The sequence below is a fragment of the Elephas maximus genome, chromosome 1 (genome assembly GCF_024166365.1).
Source record: "Elephas maximus indicus isolate mEleMax1 chromosome 1, mEleMax1 primary haplotype, whole genome shotgun sequence".
NCBI lineage: Eukaryota > Metazoa > Chordata > Mammalia > Proboscidea > Elephantidae > Elephas > Elephas maximus.
This window is the reverse complement of record NC_064819.1, coordinates 17791392-17812547: the sequence shown is the minus strand read 5'-3', so window position 1 is coordinate 17812547 and position 21156 is coordinate 17791392. Positions and strand designations below refer to the sequence as shown.

Here is a 21156-nt window from a genome sequence, read left to right as displayed (position 1 = left end):
TTTTCAGACTCCATGCTGTTTGTTTATTACAAAACTTAAAATACCTTCCCCAAGGAAGATCCAAAACAATGTCATCCCATTGCATAATTCGCCTTCATCTGTACAGTCAACTGTAATCTGTCAGCTTCTGCTGACAGTGGGGACCCTTCCCCATTTGGTCAGGGTTGAGGGACAGTGAAGAAATTGTGTGCCCTCCTAATGAGTACTGTGTCTCTTCCATTGTCCGTGCCATCTGCCTCAGGCTTTGAGGTTCAAATCCAGGCCTTGAGAAGAGAAAGGTTCATACCCGACTCTGTCGTCTTTCCTCCGGTAGTATATTCGTGTCAGCACAGTTATTAGAAAACTCTCCAGCATGAGGAGGTGGCAGTTCATCACTGTCGTGCGAGGTGAAACATAATGGAGGTTACACTAAGATACAAGGTGGTGTCCCGCTAGCAGCCCTGGCATGTAAGTTGAACAACAGTTTATCCCCAAACCAGGACCTAGAGATATGAAGTCGTCATGAGAAACAATGCAAGCCAGTGGTAGAACTAGAACCAGGCTCTCCGCCTTCTGAGATCTGAGCCCATTTCTTACTGTTTTATCAGCATGACCTCCTGCTTTCTAACCACACCCATTCCTCTCCCAACAGCTGAGGACTGAGCCCATGGCTCCCTTGGTTGGCCATTAGGATTGGTCTCAAGCTTTGGGGTTGCAGCTCTCCTCTATGTGATCAGAGAGGTAGAGTCATAGTCTCCCTGAAGCTGCTGCTGAGATTTCTCAGGGATCCTCTTTGTGAATATTTTAGCAGAAGTCAGGTTGGCCCAACCTCTGTCTAAGGTCCTCTCTTCCCTGCTCCTCCCCACCCACCCCAGAATGGGATAGGAGCTCCTGCGTGCTCACCTTGAGACCTGATTTTAGAGGAAAAGGGAGGCGAACAAGCAATATGCCCACCGTTGGCCAAGATTGAGAAAATGGCGGGCTGCAGGGCAGTCAGGATGAAGAGCACCTGCAGATCAGAGAAAGGGCGGAGCTGGGGTGGAACCTGCCATTCGCGATGAGGCCAGCTATCCTCTGCTCTGCCTTGTCCTTCTCACTGTGAAGACTTGGCTGACCGTTAGATCTGGGCAGCTCCACAGGGACCAAGATGCCCACCTGATTAAAACTTTATGGATATTAATCTTTAATCAAATTACAATCGCATCTTTGACTCAATATTAGAGTTGCTGACAAGAAACAACAAAAACTGATTGGGATTCGTGTGTATTTCCTGCTTCAGCCATGGCCTCTAATGAGCATTTAAATGGATGAAAAAGGGGGCTGATGGGAGAAGAGTAATTCCACCTGGCACAAGAACGAGTGGTTCCTGCTCCTGGAAGAACAGACAGTCAACCATTAAAGGGCCCTTTAAAAAATCTCTGTCCAGAGGCCCTGGAGCATCACTTATCTCAGCACCGTCTTCCCTGAGTGCTCTTTCCTTGAAGCATCAGGTTCCTCAGGGTAGGTTCGGCCTGTCCAGGCTTCCCCACAATAATCACCACGATCATAATCACCAGTCTCAGCAATCACCTGGCTTTTACTCTTTGGCCCCACTCCTAAGTGTTTCTGGGGCCCAGGTATTTTCTGTCCCTTCAGTCCCTGGCTCCATTTCAGGGACTTTTCTCTGTCTTCTGTAGCCCCTTCAATTCTACCTATTACATCCCCGGAAATTCACATTTGAGAGGCATCTGTTTAGATCAATGAGAATGTATATAAAGTCACTTTGTGCAGTGCAAAGTATTAATTACGCCTTGGGAGTAGGAGAAGGGCCCAGCAAGGAGACAGGAAGAATAGACAGAGAAGGAAAACAAGATTGACTCAGAAGTCATTGCATTTATGGACAAGACATCTTTGGGCTTAGAGAATAGAAGATGTAGAAAGTGAAAAACATGCCTTTGAAAGAATTTTCACAAGAGTTACGAAGGGGAAGAGAGTGCAATGAGAAGGAGGAACACGATTTTGGGAGTCAGACATGGGTTTAAATTCTAGCCACATATGTTATGTGCCTGTGAACAAGCCCCATAACACCCCTGAATCTCAGTTTCCTCATTTGTAAACTAGGAATAATAACAAATGACTCCTAGGATTAGTGTGAAAATGTATGAAAAGTGCCTTGCACGTGGTGTAGATATTAATAATGGCGTCTATGATAATGCTGCTGCTCGTGGTGATGCTTATAGGGTTTTAGGAAATAATGGGTAGAAATGAAAAGGGAAAAAACAAGAGTAGAAGAACTGCAGAAAGTCTGACAGTGCAAGGAGAGGCAAAAACTGGAAAGGTACAGGAGTCATTTTCCTAATCTCATGGGAAACCTAAGGCTTAAGATTCCTAAAACCTCCCAACCGTAATCATTTGCAGCTCTATTATTAACCAACCATGAATAATTAGTTACCTGGAATAAACCAAATTTGGCTCCTATGTTCTGCTCACCCAGGTGCAGCCTGGCTTGACGGAAAAGGATGGACAGGGCCCAGAGAGCCAACAGGGTAGACACAGCGAGGAAAGTACTGATCCAGAGAGCTGCGCTCTTCTCAGAAATCTGGTGGCAGACCAGAAAGTAGTCAGGGAGTGAGGCGAGCATTTCTCTTTCTACTTCTCCTCCCCCGTGGTGGGAAAGGTAGTAGGAAAGCCTCAAAGCCTTCACCCACTGATGTCTCCTCCCTACCAGAGCCCCCAAGTCCCTACTATCCACAGCCATCCTGTCCCTGGGGCCCTGTGTCAGGGAACACTGTCTCTGGCTATTCCTTCTAGAGCTCAAGGGTACTAAATGAGGCTTGGACTTTGCTACCCCGTACTCCTGGCTTACATCTGCTGGGTCGAAGATGCCATCAGGGATGAGAAACAGGCCCACCGTGATCAGTGTTATCCTGAGGAAGGCATACTGGAATGGGCCCAACATTAGCAGCCGAAGTGTCTTCCTGAGGGGAAGAGGATTAGCAACGTGGACCCACAAATGACCCACCCCCAAAAAGACCTCACAGCTCCCCTGGGCTTCTGGGCTAAGGCTTGGTTGCTGTCATAGACAAAAACAATTAAGTGGATGGGGACACAAGAAGAAGCCAGAATGTTGAGAGCATTGAGAACCCTCCTCACTTCCCACTTACCCACCACATGCTACCTTTTAAGCAAAACTATCCAGACTGTTGACCCCAGCCTCATTAACCAAAAGGGGCAGAAGAGGCAAGTAAATGGCCCCAAGTCTAATTAGCTCTGTGTGGCTATGGTTTGCAGGAGGCAGTGAGCTGAAGTGATAGGAACTTCAAATTTCTCCTTCCTCTGCTCCCCTCTTCCCTAGGGGTTGGGGGCCCTATGTGTGTCTTTTCTCCCACTGAGGCAGAAATTCAGGAGGAGGGTTCTGGCTGTGGGATGTCCACCTTGTCATTGTTCCATACAAGCCTAATTCCAAGAGTTCTGAAGCAGAGCTGAGAGTGGAAGAGGCTCATAGGGGAATACAGGAAGAGGCTGATCTGTTCCTCAGTAATGCCCCTCCCTCCCACCTTACCTGGTGAGTATGAGGGGTGGGCAGCAGAGGCAGCAGCAGCAGCAGGGCCCCGTGTGGATCCTCATTGGGGTGTCCTTCAGTGTCCTCAGTACTGCCTCCTTCCCACCAAAGCCTTCCACCATGACCATCATCAGCAGGTAAAAGCATACTGCATAAAACCTTGGGTGAGGGGGGGCAGTGAGACAAAGTATATAGAAGGGATGTGTCAGCCAGCTGAGGGGACACCCCTTTGCTGCAAAGGAGTGGGGAGGCTGGGGCTTACTAAGGGGAAGACAGGAGGACACTCAGAGGAGTGAAAGAGGACGGGGCCAGGAGGCTGGGTGGGAAGGATGGGGGGTTTCAGACTGTGAGAACAAAGAGGTGACTGAGAAATGGGCCAGAATAAGGCATTCCCTGAACAGAGCTAGAAACTCAAGAGACCCAGATTAGCACAAGTTGGGAAGGGCTAGATCCATGATCAGTTGATTTGCGGGGACTGAAGGAAAGGATAGGGTATAGGAGAACACGTGGACTGTGGAGTCCAGAGTAAGTGTGCAACACAAGGGGACCCTAGGAGATACCCAGCCCAAAGATGGGGGCTGGGCAGAACACTCACGAGGCGATGGCCATTTCCACGAGCATGAGGGAACGAGGGATCCAGAGACCAAAGCAGCAGAGCACAGTCACAACCTGCTTGGAGAGGAACAAAAGCCATTAGGGAAGGGAGGAGACTTTGTGCTCACCCTCTTGAACCTTTTGTGGCAAGGGCTCAAGGAAGCAAAACCTAAACATTAACACACCATTACTTAAAAGTTGTCAGCTGGAAAAATAATGAAATCAGTTTATTTTAAAGTTCAGCTGCCAGTTCCTCTGTGTCTAGGGAGAGAGGTAGTAAGTCCCCTTGAGTCATGGGCTCTTTTGAAGACTCTCTGCTGTACCTGGGAAGGAGTAGGTAAGTTTATCCTTAGGAGTAAAATGGATCAATGTTCAACCCCTTCTTTTTATTAGTCCCATGTTAATAGAGCCTCTCTGATGGATTGAGATGGCCCAGGCAGATGTCATCTGGCAGGAAAGGACTTCAAGGGCTCTACTCTCCAGCCCAAACAGACACACAGAGTTCACTACAAGGAAACAGAAATCTAATATTATGTCCCAGGAGCAAACCAAAGACCTATCTAATGGCCATGGGAGTGTGTTTTAAAAAGCGTAAGGGTAGTATGACCCTGTGGGGAAGAAATTCTTTCCCTCCTATACTCTGAGGAACTACTGCCTGCCTGTACAGGAAGAAGGCTTAAACAGCAATGATGCGGTGGGGGAGTGGTGAGGAGTGTGGGGCTGCTGGTGGGTGAGCAGGCTCTCTAGCTATCTCTGCAGGACCTTAGAACAGTGCACCTAGCTGCCTGTTGGCCTTCCAAGCATTGGTTCCTAATTGCAAATGAGATCAGATTACAAATCCCCACCCTGAGGTGGGAGAGACAGGCAACCCTTTGCTGACTTGAATTGTTGAGTTCAGACCCAAACACCATTGCCCATTGAGTCAATTCCAATTCATAGGGACCCAAGAGGGCAGAGTAGAACTGCACCCATAGGGTTTCCAAGGAGCTCCTGGTGGATTCAAACTGCCGACCTTTTGGTTAGCAGCCGTAGCTCTTAACCATTATGCCGCCAGGGTTTGTTGAGTTCAGAGGAATTCTCAAACTGATCCTTGCCTCCTCTCCAGTCCCTCCCAAAGGGCAGGTGCAGGGCCCTCACCGTGGGTGCAGAGCTACTCCAGAGCAGAGTCTTCCTCTTGATGGGACAACGGGTGTTCTTATACAGGTAGACAGCATCCTCCAGGAAGATGATGACAGAGCACATGGCAAGCATGGTCATGATGGCTGTGACAGCAATTTCCGTAGGGCCCAATGCTGGAGTAGAAGAAGAGGACAGATTACAGTGAGCTCAAGACCAAGACCAAGGGGAGAAGATGTGGCTCCCTCGCTCACCACCACTTGGACCTAAATTGCCTTGCCAAGCCTAGAATGATCTGATCTAGGCTGTGGTCCATGCCAACGCATGACTATTTCTCAGACCTAGTGTACCCAACATGTGGCTAGGAAATAGTCATTCTTCTGCATGGATTGGAGACTAGACCAGATAATTCTAGGTAAGGCAAGGCCTACCTGAACCAGGATATAAGTATCAAACAAGATTTTACATACTTAGTAAGATTTTTGAACGAAGAGGTCAGCAAGGCCCATTCACTCTTACACCTCCAGTGTCAGGTGTCACACTAGCAAGCATGGGTCAATTAACAATTATAACGAAAACAGATAACACTTGGACAAACACAGGTGAAGCTCCTTGGGCATCATCATTGTTAACAGAAAAAGTTAACACAGTCATACAATATGTGTTTCTGAACATGGGGTTTACTAATGCAACAATCACTTTTACACAAAGGGCTTGGTGTTCTTAGTGACCGAGCCCCCGGGCTCACTGGTCTGAGCGTTTTCCCTAGTCATTGGACTCTCTCCACCTCCTAACGACGGGGAGAAGACGGCCAGAGCCCAGTCCATCGTCAATGAACAATGTAGGGGGAAACCTGCCCTTGTCTGGTGACCCGGCAGCATGAGGGCAGCTCAGAGAAACCAAAACAAGGAGAAAGGAGACCAACGACAGTGCTGTTTTCCGCTAGGTCTGTCATTCCTAGTGGCACCACAAGGAGCAATCAGGATGAACATGAATCTGTCAAAAAATATCACATTTACCCTGGCTGCTCTTATTTTAGGGCACATGTTTTTCTCTCTGCTTTATCCAAAGGAGGCCCTTTACCTCTGGCCACGGTTAGGTCTTATGACTAATCCAGAGGGCTCGCGATTGCTGGATTTCAGCTCCCAATCTGGACATCTGAATTCAGTGGTAAACTTTTCCTTCCTATCACAGACCATGAAAGATAGGACTATGCTATTTTTCTCTTTCCTCCTAGTTGTCCCTCCCTCCACCTCACCTCCACTTAGGATACAGCTGTCTGGGTGACTAAATTTCTGGCTCCGCATTGCTGCTACTGTTTAGCTCTGTTGACTCTCTGTTAGTTATCTCTCCAGATACTGCTCCAGCAAGCCCTGCAAGTTTTTAACATTAGAAACTGGTTGCAATCCTTTTTTTTTTTAAAAAAGGGGCTTACCTTTTACTCCTTAAAATGTTTAAAACATATAAACAATACAGAGGATTTTTTACACAATCCTACACTTACGCAACCAAAATGCACTGCATATTTCAAACTATCATGGTGATACACATAAAGCCTGCCATATATCCAAATAATTCCAGATGGGTTAAAGGTTAAAGAGAAGTATTTAAAAACCAAACAGGGAAAATGGGGGGGTGGGGGGGGAACAGGTAAGTTAAAAAAACAAATGAGAAAATAGGAAAAAAAGTATTTCTATGAAAACTCTGGAGAGGGAAGACCTTTCTAAGCTTAGAAGTACTGTAAGAAATCATAAAGAGAAAATGGTCAAATCTGATATAAAAATTTTTAAATTAGGCAGCAAGCAGACTGGGGGAAAATATTTTTAGTAAATGTTCACTCAAGTTTAATATCCTTATTATAGAAGAAAATTGATAACAAAACATGAGGCACTCGCAGATAAATGGGAAAATATTAACAAAGTTCAGGATATGTGGGAAAATATTCAACCTGCCTAGTAGTCAGAGACAAGTAAAACAACATGATGACATTTTATTTTGGTCAGGGACTTAAATCCAGGACCGATCCCTCCTTTTAACATGTCCAAAGTAGTCTCGCCATTCTTGCTTCTAAGGAGCATTCTGGCTGTTCTTCCAAGACAGATTTGTTCATTCATTCGGCAGTCCATGGTATGTATATTCAATATTCTTCACCAACGCCATAATTCAAAGGTGCCAATTCTTCTTCGGTCTTCCTTATTCATTATCCAGCTTTTGCATACATATGAGGCGATTGAAAATAACACAGTGTCATGGATTGAATTGTGTCCCCCCAAAATATGTGTCAACTTGGTTGGGCCATGATTCTTAGTATTGTGTGATTGTCTACCATTTTGTCATCTGATGTGATTTCCCTATGTGTTGTAAATCTTATCACTGATGTAATGAGATGGATCTGTGGCAGTTATTTTGATGAGATCTACTAGATTAGATAGTGTCTTAAGCCAATCTCTTTTGAGGTATAACAGACAGAAGCAAGCAGGGAGACACAGGGACCTCATACCAAGAAAGCAGTGCCAGGAGCAGAGCAGGTCCTTTAGACCTGAGGTTCCTGCGCTGAGATGCTCCCAGACCAAGGGAAAACTAATGACAAGGACATTCCTCCAGAGTCAACAGAGAGAGAAAGCCTTCCCCTAGAGCCAGTGCCCTGAATTCAGACTCGTAGTCTACTGGACTGTGAGAGAATAAACTTCTCTTTGTTAAAGCCACCCTCTTGTGGTATCTCTGTTATAGCAGTACTAGATGACCAAGACATATGGCTTCGGTCAGGCATACCTTAGTCCTCAAAGTGATATCTTTGCATTGTAACACTTTAAAGAGGTCTTTTGCAGCAGATTTGCCAATGCAATATGTCCTTTGATTTCTTGACTGCTACCTCCATGGGCATTGATTATGGATCCAGGTAAAATGAAATCCTTGACAACTTCAATATTTTCTCTGTTTATCATGATGTTGCTTATTGGTCCAGTTGTGAGGATTTTTGTTTTCTTTATGTTGAGGTGCAATCCATACTGAAGTCTATAGTCTTTGATCTTTATCAGTAAGTGCTTCAAGTCCTCTTCACTTTCAGCAAGGAAGGCTGTGTCAACTGCATATCAAAGGTTGTTAATGCGTCTTCCTCCAATCCTGATGTCCTGTTCTTCTTCATATAATCCAGCTTCTTGGATTATTTGCTCAGCATACAAACTGAATGAGTATGGTGAAAGGATACAAACCTGACGCACACCTTTCCTGATTTTAAAGCACGGGGTATCACCTTGTTCTGTCCCAACGACTACCTCTTGGTCTATGTACAGGTTCTTCGTGAGCACAATTAAGTATTCTGAAATTCCCATTCTTCACAGTGTTGTCCATAATTTGTTATGATCCACAGAGGCAAATGCCTTTGCATAGTCAATAAAACACAGGTAAACATCTTTCTTGTATTCTCTGCTTTCAGCCAAAATCCATCTGACATCAGCAATGATATCCCTCATTTCACGTCTTCTTCTAAATCCAGCTTGAATTTCTGGCAGTTCACTGTCGATGTACTGCTGCAACCGTTTTAGAATTATCTTCAGCAAAATTTTAATTGAATGTGATATTAATGATATTGTTTGATAATTTCTAAATTCTGTTGGATCACCTTTCTTTGGAATGGACACAAATATGGATCTCTTTCAGTCAGTTGGCCAGATACCTGTCTTCCAAATTTCTTGGCATTGACAATTGAGCACATCCAGTGCTGCATCTGTTTGTTGAAACATCTCAATTACTGGAGCCTTGTTTTTCGCCAATGCCTTCATGCAGCTTGGACTTCTTCCTTCAATACCATCGGTTCTAGATCATATGCTACCTCCTGAAATGGTTGAACGTTGACCAATTATATTTGGTTCAGTGACTCCGTGTATTCTTTTCACCTTCTTTTGGTGCTTCCCGTGTTTTTTCAATATTTTGCCCACAGAATCCTTCAAAATTGCAACTTGAGGCTTGACTTTTTTCTTCAGTTCTTTCAGCTTGTGAAATGAGCTGAGCATGTTCTTCCCTTTTGGTCGTCTAACTCCAGGTCTTTGCACATTTCATTATAATTCTTTACTTTGTCTTCTCAAGCCACCCTTTGAAATCTTTTGTTCAGCTCTTTTGGTTTGGTCTACTTGTTTATAATAATAACTTGTTTATATAATATTTATTTACTTGTTTTTTCGGTATGTTTCTCCCATGTAATATAAACTCCACAAAGGTAGGGACTTGGTTAGTCTTGTCCTCTGGACTATCTCCAACCGCCTGGAACTATAACTGCCCTGTAACTACTTGTTGAATGAAAGAAAGAACCCTGTAGAGCTCCTATTATCATCCTCACTTTTCAGGCTTTTTTTAGGAAATGGGGGTGAGAGAATTAAGCACCTTGCCCATGGTCAAAACCTGGAAGAGACGGAGCTGGAATTTAAACCCAGGGGTTCCTGACGCTAAGTCCATGCTCTTAACCATCACGCACACTGATGAAGATATGGAAGGGAATGAGGAGTGATAAAACAATCAAATGCAATCCTAAAAGGTTGTTTACGTTTATAAAGGGGGTAGGAGGGAGGATATTCTGACCACCCAATACAGAACTGGCTGCAAATTTTCTTGTAACTGCTGGCTTTGGTTCTTTCTCCTACTCACAGCACCTATAGGCTCTTGTATCCATTTACATGGTGTAAAAGCTAAGAAAGGTAGAGAAAAATTCCTTAGCATCTGTAGCCTGATACCACTGCTCTTATCAAACTCATTTAGGAGATCACCCGCCTCCTTATTTTTCCAGTCTAACTCATTTTTTTCTGAAGTGTATCTTAATAGATATTACGGGACAAAAGTGCTGTAGGGTCAAAGGATTTTTGGAATGACTTAAAGTTAAACATGTTTCTTTCCTACAGAGTATACCCAAATCTTTAATCTGCTAATTTACAGATTACTTTAATTGTAAATTTACAGAAGGAGGTTATAGAATACAGCGTTCCCAAAAATTCTCTGTAGAACTCTGTTTTCATGGAGCACCTTTTGGGATTAATATTCCAAGAAGCACACTTTGGGACATGCTTGGCTACTAGCCATTTTGAATACAATGGCTAGCAAATATGCCTTTAGCAACGAATACATTTCCCAACTGTTTCTGGAATAGCAAACATTTCTTTCTTAAATAACGTAAACCATATAAGGGTGGAAAACAGTTTGGGGGTTCATCAAAAAGTTTAGCATAGAATTACCATACCCCCAAAAAACCATTGCCGTGGAATGGATTCTGACTCATAGCCACCCTGTAGGACAGAGTAGAACTGCCCCATAAGGCTTCCAAGGAGCAGCTGGTGGATTTGAAGTGCCAACCTTTTGGTTAGCAACTGTAGCTCACTGTAGCTCTTAACCACGGTGCCACCAGGACTTCAGAGTTACCATATGACCCGGGAATTCCATTCCTAGGTATATACTCAAAGGAATTGAAGACACATACCTAAGCAAATACTTGCACACGAATATGCATAGTAGCACTATTCATAATAACAAAAAAAAAAAAAATGGAAAGAAACAAAATGTCCATCAACGGATGAATGGGTAAGCAAAATGTGATGGATATAATAAAATATTATCCAGCCAGAAAAAGGACTGACATACTGACACATGGATGGATCTCAAAAACATGATGAAGTGAAGGATGCCAGACACAAAATGTCACATATCATATGATTCCATTTCTATAAAGTATCCAGGATGGTAAATCCATAGAGACAGAAAGTAGATTGGTGATTGCCAGGGGCTGGCGGGAGGGAGAAATGAGGAAAATTGCTTACTGGGTAAGGGTTTTTATTTCGTGGCGATGAAAATACCTTGGAACTAGGTGAGGTGGTAGTTACACAACGCTGTGAATATACTAAGCATCACTGATTTGCTCACTTTAAAATAGTTGAATTTACATTATGTGAATTTCACCTCAATTTAGAAAAGATAAAGATATTAAATAAAATTTGGAAAAAAAAAAAGAGTAAATAATCTCCCATAATCCCAGATTCCTAACCAAAAATCATTTTCTTTTTTGCATATTGGCTTGCATGGAGGCTAAGGGCATAGGCTTTGGAGTCAGAGACACCTGAGTTCAAAGTAAAATGCCATTTACTGTTTGCTCTATGACCTTGGATAAATTACTTATCCTCTCATTAAATGACCAGCACCTAAACCCAAACCAAATACTACGCCGTGGAGTGGATTCCAACTCATAGCAACCCTATAGAGCAGAGTAGAACTGCCCCCATAGGGCTTCCAAGGCTGTAATCTTTATGCAAGCAGACTGCCACATTTTTCTCCCATGGAGCGGCTGGTGGGTTCAAACCAGCGACCAGCTGAGCGCTTAACCACTATGCCACCAGGGCTCCTTGCACAGCACCTAGCATGTAGTATTTGCTCGATAAAAAAAAGTAATTTTAAAAAATATCCTGGTTATGAATTCCTGGAAAAACACTACCTACCTAAACTAACACATTCAGAAGTAGAACAACTAAATAGACCCATAACAAAAAAAGAGATTGAAACGGTAATCAAAAAACTCCCAACAAAAAAAAGCCCTGGCCCGGACGGCTTCACTGCACAGTTCTACCAAACTTTCAGAGAAGAGTTAACACCACTACTAGTGAAGGTATTTCAAAGCATAGAAAATGACGGAACACTACCCAACTCATTCTATGAAGCCACCATCTCCCTGATACCAAAACCAGGTAAAGACATTACAAAAAAAGAAAATTATAGACCTATATCCCTCATGAACATAGATGCAAAAATCCTCAACAAAATTCTAGCCAATAGAATCCAACAACACATCAAAAAAATAATTCACCATGATCAAGTGGGATTTATACCAGGCATGCAAGGCTGGTTTAATATTAGAAAAACCATTATGTAATCCATCACATAAATAAAACAAAAGACAAAAACCACATGATCTTATCAATTGATGCAGAAAAGGCATCTGACAAAGTCCAACACCCATTTATGATAAAAACTCTTATCAAAATAGGAATTGAAGGAAAATTCCTCAACATAATAAAGGGCATCTATGCAAAGCCAACAGCCAATATCACTCTAAGTGGAGGGAACCTGAAAGCATTTCCCTTGAGAATGGGAACCAGACAAGGACGCCCTTTATCACCGCTCTTATTCAACATCGTGCTTGAAGTCCTAGCCAGGGCAATTAGGCTAGACAAAGAAATAAAAGGTATCCGAATTGGCAAGGAGGAAGTAAAGTTATCACTATTTGCAGATGACATGATCTTATACACAGAAAACCCTAAGGAATCCTCCAGAAAACTACTGAAACTAATAGAAGAGTTTGGCAGAGTCTCAGGTTATAAAATAAACATACAAAAATCACTTGGATTCCTCTACATCAACAAAAAGAACACCGAAGAGGAAACAACCAAATCAATACCATTCACAGTAGCCCCCAAGAAGATAAGATACTTAGGAATAAATCTTACCAAGGATGTAAAAGACCTATACAAAGAAAACTACAAAGCTCTACTACAAGAAATTCAAAAGGACATACTTAAGTGGAAAAACATACCTTGCTCATGGATAGGAAGACTTAACATAGTAAAAATGTCTATTCTACCAAAAGCCATCTATACATATAATGCACTTCCGATCCAAATTCCAATGTCATATTTTAAGGTGATAGAGAAACAAATCACCAATTTCATATGGAAGGGAAAGAAGCCCCAGATAAGCAAAGCATTACTGAAAAAGAAGAAGAAAGTGGGAGGCCTCACTCTACCTGATTTCAGAAGCTATTATACAGCCACAGTAGTCAAAACAGCCTGGTACTGGTACAACAACAGGCACATAGACCAATGGAACAGAATTGAGAACCCAGATATAAATCCATCCAGGTATGAGCAGCTGATATTTGACAAAGGACCAGTGTCAGTTAATTGGGGAAAAGATAGTCTTTTTAACAAATGGTGCTGGCATAACTGGATATCCATTTGCAAAAAAATGAAACAGGACCCATACCTCACACCATGCACAAAAACTAACTCCAAGTGGATCAAAGACCTAAACATAAAGACTAAAACGATAAAGATCATGGAAGAAAAAATAGGGACAACCCTAGCAGCCCTAATACAAGGCATAAACAGAATACAAAACATTACCAAAAATGATGAAGAGAAACCCGATAACTGGGAGCTCCTAAAAATCAAACACCTATGCTCATCCAAAGACTTCACCAAAAGAGTAAACAGACCACCTACAGACTGGGAAAGAATTTTCACCTATGACATCTCCGACCAGCGCCTGATCTCTAAAATCTACATGATTCTGTCAAAACTCAACCACAAAAAGACAAACAACCCAATCAAGAAGTGGGCAAAGGATATGAACACACACTTCACTAAAGAAGATATTCAGGCAGCTAACAGATACATGAGAAAATGCTCTCGATCATTAGCCATTAGAGAAATGCAAATTAAAACTACGATGAGATTCCATCTCACACCAACAAGGCTGGCAGTAATCCAAAAAACACAAAATAATAAATGTTGGAGAGGCTGCGGAGAGATTGGAACTCTTATACACTGCTGGTGGGAATGTAAAATGGTACAACCACTTTGGAAATCTATCTGGCGTTATCTTAAACAGTTAGAAATAGAACTACCATACAACCCAGAAATCCCACTCCTCGGAATATACCCTAGAAAAACAAGAGTCTTCACACAAACAGATATATGCACACCCATGTTTATTGCAGCTCTGTTTACAATAGCAAAAAGCTGGAAGCAACCAAGGTGTCCATCAACGGATGAATGGTTAAATAAATTGTGGTATATTCACACAATGGAATACTACGCATCGATAAAGAACAGTGACGAATCTCTGAAACATTTCATAATATGGAGGAACCTGGAAGGCATTATGCTGAGCGAAATTAGTCAGAGGCAAAAGGACAAATATTGTATAAGACCACTATTATAAGATCTTGAGAAATAGTAAAAACTGAGAAGAACACATACTTTTGTGGTTACGAGGAGGGGAGGAAGGGAGGGAGGGAGAGGGTTTTTTATTGATTAATTAGTAGATAAGAACTGCTTTAGGTGAAGGGAAGGACAACACTCAATACATGGAAGGTCAGCTCAATTGGACTGGACCAAAAGCAAAGAAGTTTCCAGGATAAAATGAATGCTTCAAAGGTCAGCGGAGCAAGGGCGGGGGTCTGGGGAACATGGTTTAAGGGGACTTCTAAGTCAATTGGCAAAATAATTCTATTATGAAAACATTCTGCATCCCACTTTGAAATGTGGCGTCTGGGGTCTTAAATGCTAACAAGCGGCCATCTAAGATGCATCAATTGGTCTCAACGCACATGGAGCAAAGGAAAATGAAGAACACCAAGGTCACACGACAACTAAGAGCCCAAGAGACAGAAAGGGGCACATGAACCAGAGACCTACAGCATCCTGAGACCAGAAGAACTAGTTGGTGCCCGGCCACAATCGATGACCGCCCTGACAGGGAGCACAACAGAGAACTCCTGAGGGAGCAGGAGATCAGTGGGATGCAGACCCCAAATTCTCATAAAAAGACCATACTTAATGGTCTGACTGAGACTAGAGGAATCCCGGCGGCCATGGTCCCCAGACCTTCTGATGGCACAGGACAGGAACCATCCCCAAAGACAACTCATCAGACATGAAAGGGACTGGTCAGTGGGTGGGAGAGAGACGCTGATGAAGAGTGAGCTAATTATATCAGGTGGACACTTGAGATTGTGTTGGCATCTCTTGTCTGGAGGGGGGATGGGAGGATAGAGAGAGAGGGAAGCTAGCAAAATTGTCAAGAAAGGAGAGACTGAAAGGGCTGACTCATTAGGGGGAGAGCAAGTGGGAGTACGGAGTAAGATGTATGTAAACTTATATGTGACAGACTGATTGGATTTGTAAACGTTCACTTGAAGCTTAATAAAAGTTAATAAAAAAAAAAAAATCCTGGTTAAAGGGCACATGTATTTTATCACTGCAATCACAACTATTACATAAAATTTTGTATTTTATTTTTTTACCTAACATTTCATCATGAACTCTCATAAACTACTTTTTATAGTTATTTTATAAATTATAGAATATTTCAAAACTATAGGAGAATAATAGAGCAAACATTAATATATTTATAACTCATTTTAATGTGTTAAGATACTGCCAATTTTGCTTCAAAAGTTATTTTTATAAAGATAAATCATTATAGACATATTTTAAGCCTCTGTGTAACTTCAGGAAACCCTGGTAGCGTAGTGGTTAAAAGCTATGGCTGATAACCAAAAGGTCAGCAGTTCAAATTCACCAGGCTCTCCTTGAAAACCCTATAGGGCTGTTCTACTCTGTTCTATAGGGTCACCATGAGTCGGAACCAACTCAACGGCAACGGTGAAACTTCAGGATACTTTTCCCTTCCCTACCTCACTCTCCATGGGTAGCTACCAATTTTTTTTACAAAATATGTATATACTCAACAAAGAGTATTGCTTTTCATTAAAAAAAAAAAAAAACAACTATATAAATGGCATCATGCTTTTTCCACCCAACATTGTTGTCTTAGTTATCTAGTGCTGCTATAACAGAAATGCCACAAGTGGGTGGCTTTAACAAAGAGAAATTTATTTTCTCACAGTTTGGGAGGCTAGAAGTCTGAATTCAGGGCGCCAGCTCTAGGGGACGTCTTTCTCTCTCTGTCGGCTCTGGAGGAAGGTCCTTGTCTCTTCAGCTTCTGTTTCCTGGTTCCTTAGACAGCTCCATGTGTCTTGGCATCTATCTGATCCCATCTCTCTCTCTGCTCGCTTGTTGACTCTCTTTTATATCTCATAAGAGATTGACTCAAGATACACCCTACACAAATCCTGCTTCATTAACATAACAAAGACAACCTATTCTCAAATGGGATTATAACCACAGGCATAGAGGTTAGGATTTACAACACATATTTTGGGGGGACACAATTCAATCCATAACAATTGTTTTCATGACTTTTATTATTTTAATTATGACAGACAAATGCTGTAATAAACCTTCTTGGACATGTCTTCTTGGCACCTACAGGAGAGTTCCTCCAGGGCTTAATCTAGAATTAGGATCGCTGGGTTGTAGGAGATCAGAATCTTCAGTTTCATAGATATTATCTAGTTATGACCCAAAGTGGCTATGCCAGTTTCTACTCCCATCAGTCTGTGACAGCTCATGTTTCACAGCAAGCTCACTAATACTTGGTATCACCAGGTGGTAATTTTTGCCAATATGAGAGTAGTAAAATGATAATTCATTGTCTAATATGTATTTATCAGCCATTTGGATTTCCTCTTCTATGAACTGCCTGTCCATATATTTTATTCAATTTTTATTGGGTCATTTTTCTTATACTGTCTACTAATCCTTTGTTGGTTAGCAGTTCAAAACTATCTTCTCCTAGTCTGTGGTTTGACATCTAACTCTGTTTTTTGTTGAACAGAAGTTTTTGGTTTTCGTTTTGTTTTTATGTAGTCAAATCTTTTCCGTCATCGTTGTGCTTTCTTGTGTTTTATTTAAGAAACTATACTCTCAATCATAAAGATATCTTTCTGTATTTTCTTTTGTAAAAATGTCTACATTTTACATTTAGGTATTTATTCTATCTGGATTAAAGATACTTTGGACCTATTTTCATATTGATTTATTTGCCATAGGGATAGGCAATTCTCCAGCACTATATTTTAGATAGCCCATCCTGCCCCCACAGATGGGTATAGCATCTTTTACATACACCAAGTCCCCAGGTAGGCATGGCTGTATTTCTGAGCCCCCATTCTGTTCCATTTTTCTATCTGTCAGGACCTTTGCCTTTATTGAGGAGCCTTGATGGCACAGTAGTTAGGCGCTTGCCTGCTAACCGAAAGGTCAGCAGTTCAAACCCACCAGCATTCTACTCTGTCCTATAAGATCGCTATGAGTCAAAATTGACTCAATGGCAATGGCTTTGGTTTGATTTGCCTTTATTACCACACACCTTTAATTGCTATGCCCTTGTTAGAGCCCTAATCTCTGGTAGGGTAGGTTCTTTCTTTACATTTTTTCAAAATTGTCTTGGTTTTTCTCAGCCCTTCACTCTTATGTAAATCTCTGGATTAATCCATTAAAAAAAAAAAAACCCTGTAGAAATTTTGATCACAATCACATCACCAGAATAGCTCTTTCCTAAATACCATTTATCTTACGGAACAGCAGTTTAGAAATGAAGAGGGGAAGGGCTTTCACCACCTCCTCCGACAGACTCCCCTTCTCCTGTTTCTGTCCATGTCCTCACCATTAACCAAATCCTCAGAGTCCTCATGAGCATCTATTTTTCGTTCACTGAGCATGTCTAGATGTTTACCACATCCCACCTGCTTTTTCTTTGGATGCCTCTGTTTTCTACCCCTTCCTTCCCTTTCCCTGTCACTGCCCTGGCTCAGACACTAGTCCCTTGTCCTGGACTGGGGCAATTACCTTTAATTTATACCCTTGCTTCTCAAGGCTCATCTTCCCTGCAGTCTATCCTGATTACTGATTAATGGTCCTGAAGGACTACTTCCATCCAGCCCCTCCCAGCTTCACAGCCCTCACTGGCTTCTTGAGTCTGGGGATAAAGCACAACTTCTCTGCCTGACCCCACCTTACCTGCCCAGCCCACTCAATTGTGCCCTGCTCTCCCCCAACCCAGAAACCTTGAATCTGGCCAGATCTAGCCCTCACTGTCTGGGGGAACCCTCCCACTCGGTCTATCTCCAGCCCCACCCCAGGAGTGCCCACCCTCCCCTCCCTACCCTCCAGGCCCTACCCACTCTAATAGCTCCACCTGCAGCAAGGTCCGCCGACTCCAAGACCCATAACGGTCTCCCCACTTTGAACACTTCGTGTTTTTATTTGCACATTTTGCAGCAAAGCAACACGAGTGCAACTTTCACTGCGTAAGGCCAGGTTTTTCAACCTCAGAAATACTGATACCTTGGCCGGAAAATACTTTGTTGTGGGGGGCTGCCCTGTGCTTTGTAGGATGTTTAGCAGCATCCCTGGCCTCTACCCACTAGATGCTACTACCCCTTCCCAGTTGTAGCAACCAGACATTGCCAAATGCCCCTGGGGGACAAAATCACCCCTCAAGGAGGACCACTGGTATAAGTAAAGACGTGTACCACCAGCTGCACTCTCTGAACAGGAGGTTTCTGGGGCCAGGTGTAGCAGCTGCCTACTGTTCCTAACCCACAAAGACCGCAGGGCATCTGTGGACACTCTCTGGCAGTCAGCAATCCCTCTGGACCGGAGTATCTGGAATGAGCCTGAACATAACCCAAGGACAGGGCCCACATCTGCCTCCTAATGCACACTGACCAGGACTATTGCTCAGAGAGCATCTATTCCGTGAGGTAACAACATCAGGAAGGAATCTGGGAAGCGCATGAAGGATGTCACAGAGACACAAACTCCTACCCGTCACATCTCAGTGGTACTGAACCTCGCAGTTAGAAAACAAAAGACGTGAACCCAATCTGCTACAAAGATGCTAGGACCATTGGACTGTCAATGTTCTAGGTGCCCACAGAATAAATCCAGTCTGATCTTAGTCTTCTCACTGGAGAAAACAACTTAAACCAAAAGCAATTCAGTAATAGGATCTGGTTGGCCAACACCGTAAGAACATTTTTAGAGCTTCATCTAAGTTTTAAGAACATTATTCATAAAACATCGCCATGCTAGAATGATATAGGCCTTTTCCCAAGATGGCTGTTGTGGAGTGCCCTGTGGGGCCTGGATCATTTAGGTACCATCTTGAGAGGTGGGTTTACTCTGTGGAGGGCCCTGGAGTCTGTTAAATGCTTCAGGCTGCAGTCTCCCTAATTCGAATAGGCTTCTAAGCTGGGGCTTGTGAAGACCCAACATGTGGGTTCATCTCCTGGGCTAGGTTGTCCTGGCCCCCTTTTGGCTACTGACTCCTTGAGGAGTTGCTCTTGCCCAAAGCCTTAGCCATGAAGGACACTGGGTCAGCATCCTCCTGGGTTCTCCAGGCTGGCCAACCTCAGGACTGGGCTCCCTGGAGCTGTTCTTACTTCTGTCTGGAACTCACGGCTCCTCCTTTCAGTTCCTTTGTGGAGTGCCCCTGACTCACCTCTCAGGAGCTGGGTTGCAGTTGGGGGGAGAGAGAAGCAGGCAGGGGAGATGCTGTAATTGGTTTTCAGTACCTCCAGAAGGTCTGCCGTGTACCTGGGGAGATAGCGGAATTGTGTTCAGAATTGTGAAGCCTGGGGAGTAGAGAGTGGATTGGCAGAAGGCACATGAGTTACTGACACTCAAACATTCCTGGCTTCAGAGGACTTGTCCATTCCCCCTCAGGGTCCTGTTAGAGACAGGCTGGGGCTCAGGCCAGTGGTTAGGAAGGCTACCACTTAGGCCAGGGGCAGGTCTGGCTGAGGTGGCCAAATAGCCCACAGTCAATTCTCTCCACTCCCATGGGGCAGCAGCCCAGGGGCTGGCTGGGGAGAAAGAGCAGGGTCCCAGAGCCAGGCTTCCCTGGCAGTGGGCCCTTAGCACCCGGGATTGCTCCCTAGCTGGTCTATGGCCCTGTGCTTGGCTTGGGAGCCATGGACCGGCTCCCCCTGGGAAAGCCCTCCAAACACTCCACCTCTGGGATCTTTCTCTCCACAGTTTGAAGAGCAAAGGTGAGGCCCTGAGTGAGATGTCACACTGGCCCAACCCCACCGTGTACCTGAAGGCCTAGGGGACAGCCAGCCAGACCATCTTCCATTGGTCTCATTCTGGATGCTGGGAGCCAAAGGCTCTGGGAGGGAGGTGGGGACAGGCCAGAGCATGGGTGCCCCTGTCCCTTAGCAACTGGCTCCTGGCCCGGGGCCCCAGCGCCCTCACTCACCTGGGGTCAAGCTTTATGTGTGTTCTTTCTGGATCCATGTTCTCCCTCTCTGGGCAGGCTCAGAGGAGCCAGGGGGCGGGCAGGGTGGCGGTGCCGGCTGAGTGAGCAGCTCCCGCCTTTCCCGGGGGACTGCTGCAGGCAGGTGGACTGGCCAGTCTTCCCCTCTGGCTCTTTCCCTCCTCGGGTCTCTAGCACTGACAAGTTTCTGTCTCAGAGTTCACACCAAAGGAATTTGATCCTCTCAGCTGGCTGAGCTCCCGGGTTCCTGACTCCTCCCCGCCCCTAGGCGCGGCCCCTCCTGCCGCCAGGCCTGGGACAAATGCCTTTGGCTACCCCTTGCCCCGCCCGCCCCATCCCATATACCCGCTTCTAGGGTGGTTGCACCCAAGACAAAACTCTTCCGGTGCTGGGTTAGGGTGAGGACGAAGTCCTCGTTCCTCCCCCTGTTGTGCCCAGGTCAGCAACCCCAGAGAACCTGGCTGGGGCACCGCCCTTGGCCCCTGGAGATGAGAGACTCAGGGCCAGTCCTGGGCTGTGTCTGGTGTTGGCTTGGTGTAGAAGAGAGGACTGGCTGGAAAGGCCAGGGGAGGCCCAGAGGGGTTCCCCAAAGGCCAGACCCTCACATCTTGTGGATGGGCTTATCTAGCCAAGCAGCTGGGCCTGAAGAGTCGCAAAGGAGAGACTGTATTTAGGAGGCAGAGTTGCAGGGTGTGAGTTCTGAGCATTTTGACAGATTTTGCCAGATTATAACTATTTCATTGGTTGGTAGTTTTGCTCCTCTCTCCAAGTGGATGTAAACCTCTTTGAGTCCGAACACATGCACTACAGACCCCTAGGTTCCTAGCACATACTAAGGGTACCTTAGCATTTGGTTGCATGATTGATAAAATAATAAAATTGCAGCAACAGTAGCAGCTCATGTCTACTGAGCACTGATGGTGTGCCAGGTACTGTAGGAAATACAGTATATTTATCTCATTTAAACTTTATAACCCCTCATATAA

General features: G+C 44.2%; 1 protein-coding gene across 2 annotated transcripts; it reads right to left on the bottom strand.

Moving 5' to 3' along the window:
• Positions 1–10: 10 nt before the first annotated feature.
• Positions 11–20362, bottom strand: SLC51A (solute carrier family 51 subunit alpha). Of its 2 annotated transcripts, XM_049879477.1 has the most exons (9): positions 20153–20362; positions 19394–19488; positions 5252–5406; positions 4116–4189; positions 3521–3679; positions 2825–2936; positions 2411–2557; positions 883–988; positions 11–374 (listed from the first exon to the last, which is right to left on the bottom strand). In XM_049879477.1, exons 1-9 carry the CDS (start codon positions 20188–20190, stop codon positions 238–240), a joined length of 1023 nt encoding a protein of 340 aa, XP_049735434.1. In that variant the 5' UTR covers positions 20191–20362; the 3' UTR covers positions 11–237. The 2 variants fall into 2 exon arrangements, with proteins under 2 accessions (XP_049735434.1, XP_049735444.1); XM_049879487.1 differs by lacking the exon at positions 2825–2936 and having other exon boundaries at positions 3521–3668.
• Between the last annotated feature and the right edge of the window lie 794 nt (positions 20363–21156).

Excerpts from the sequence above, each read along its gene's own strand:
- SLC51A (XM_049879477.1), bottom strand. The coding sequence starts at position 20,190 with ATGGATCCAGAAAGAACACACATAAAGCTTGACCCCAG. Across the intron at positions 19,489-20,152 it reads CACATAAAGCTTGACCCCAG|GTACACGGCAGACCTTCTGG; the intron begins GTGAGTGAGGGC and ends CTATCTCCCCAG. Across the intron at positions 5,407-19,393 it reads TGCAACCCAGCTCCTGAGAG|CATTGGGCCCTACGGAAATT; the intron begins GTGAGTCAGGGG and ends CTTCTACTCCAG.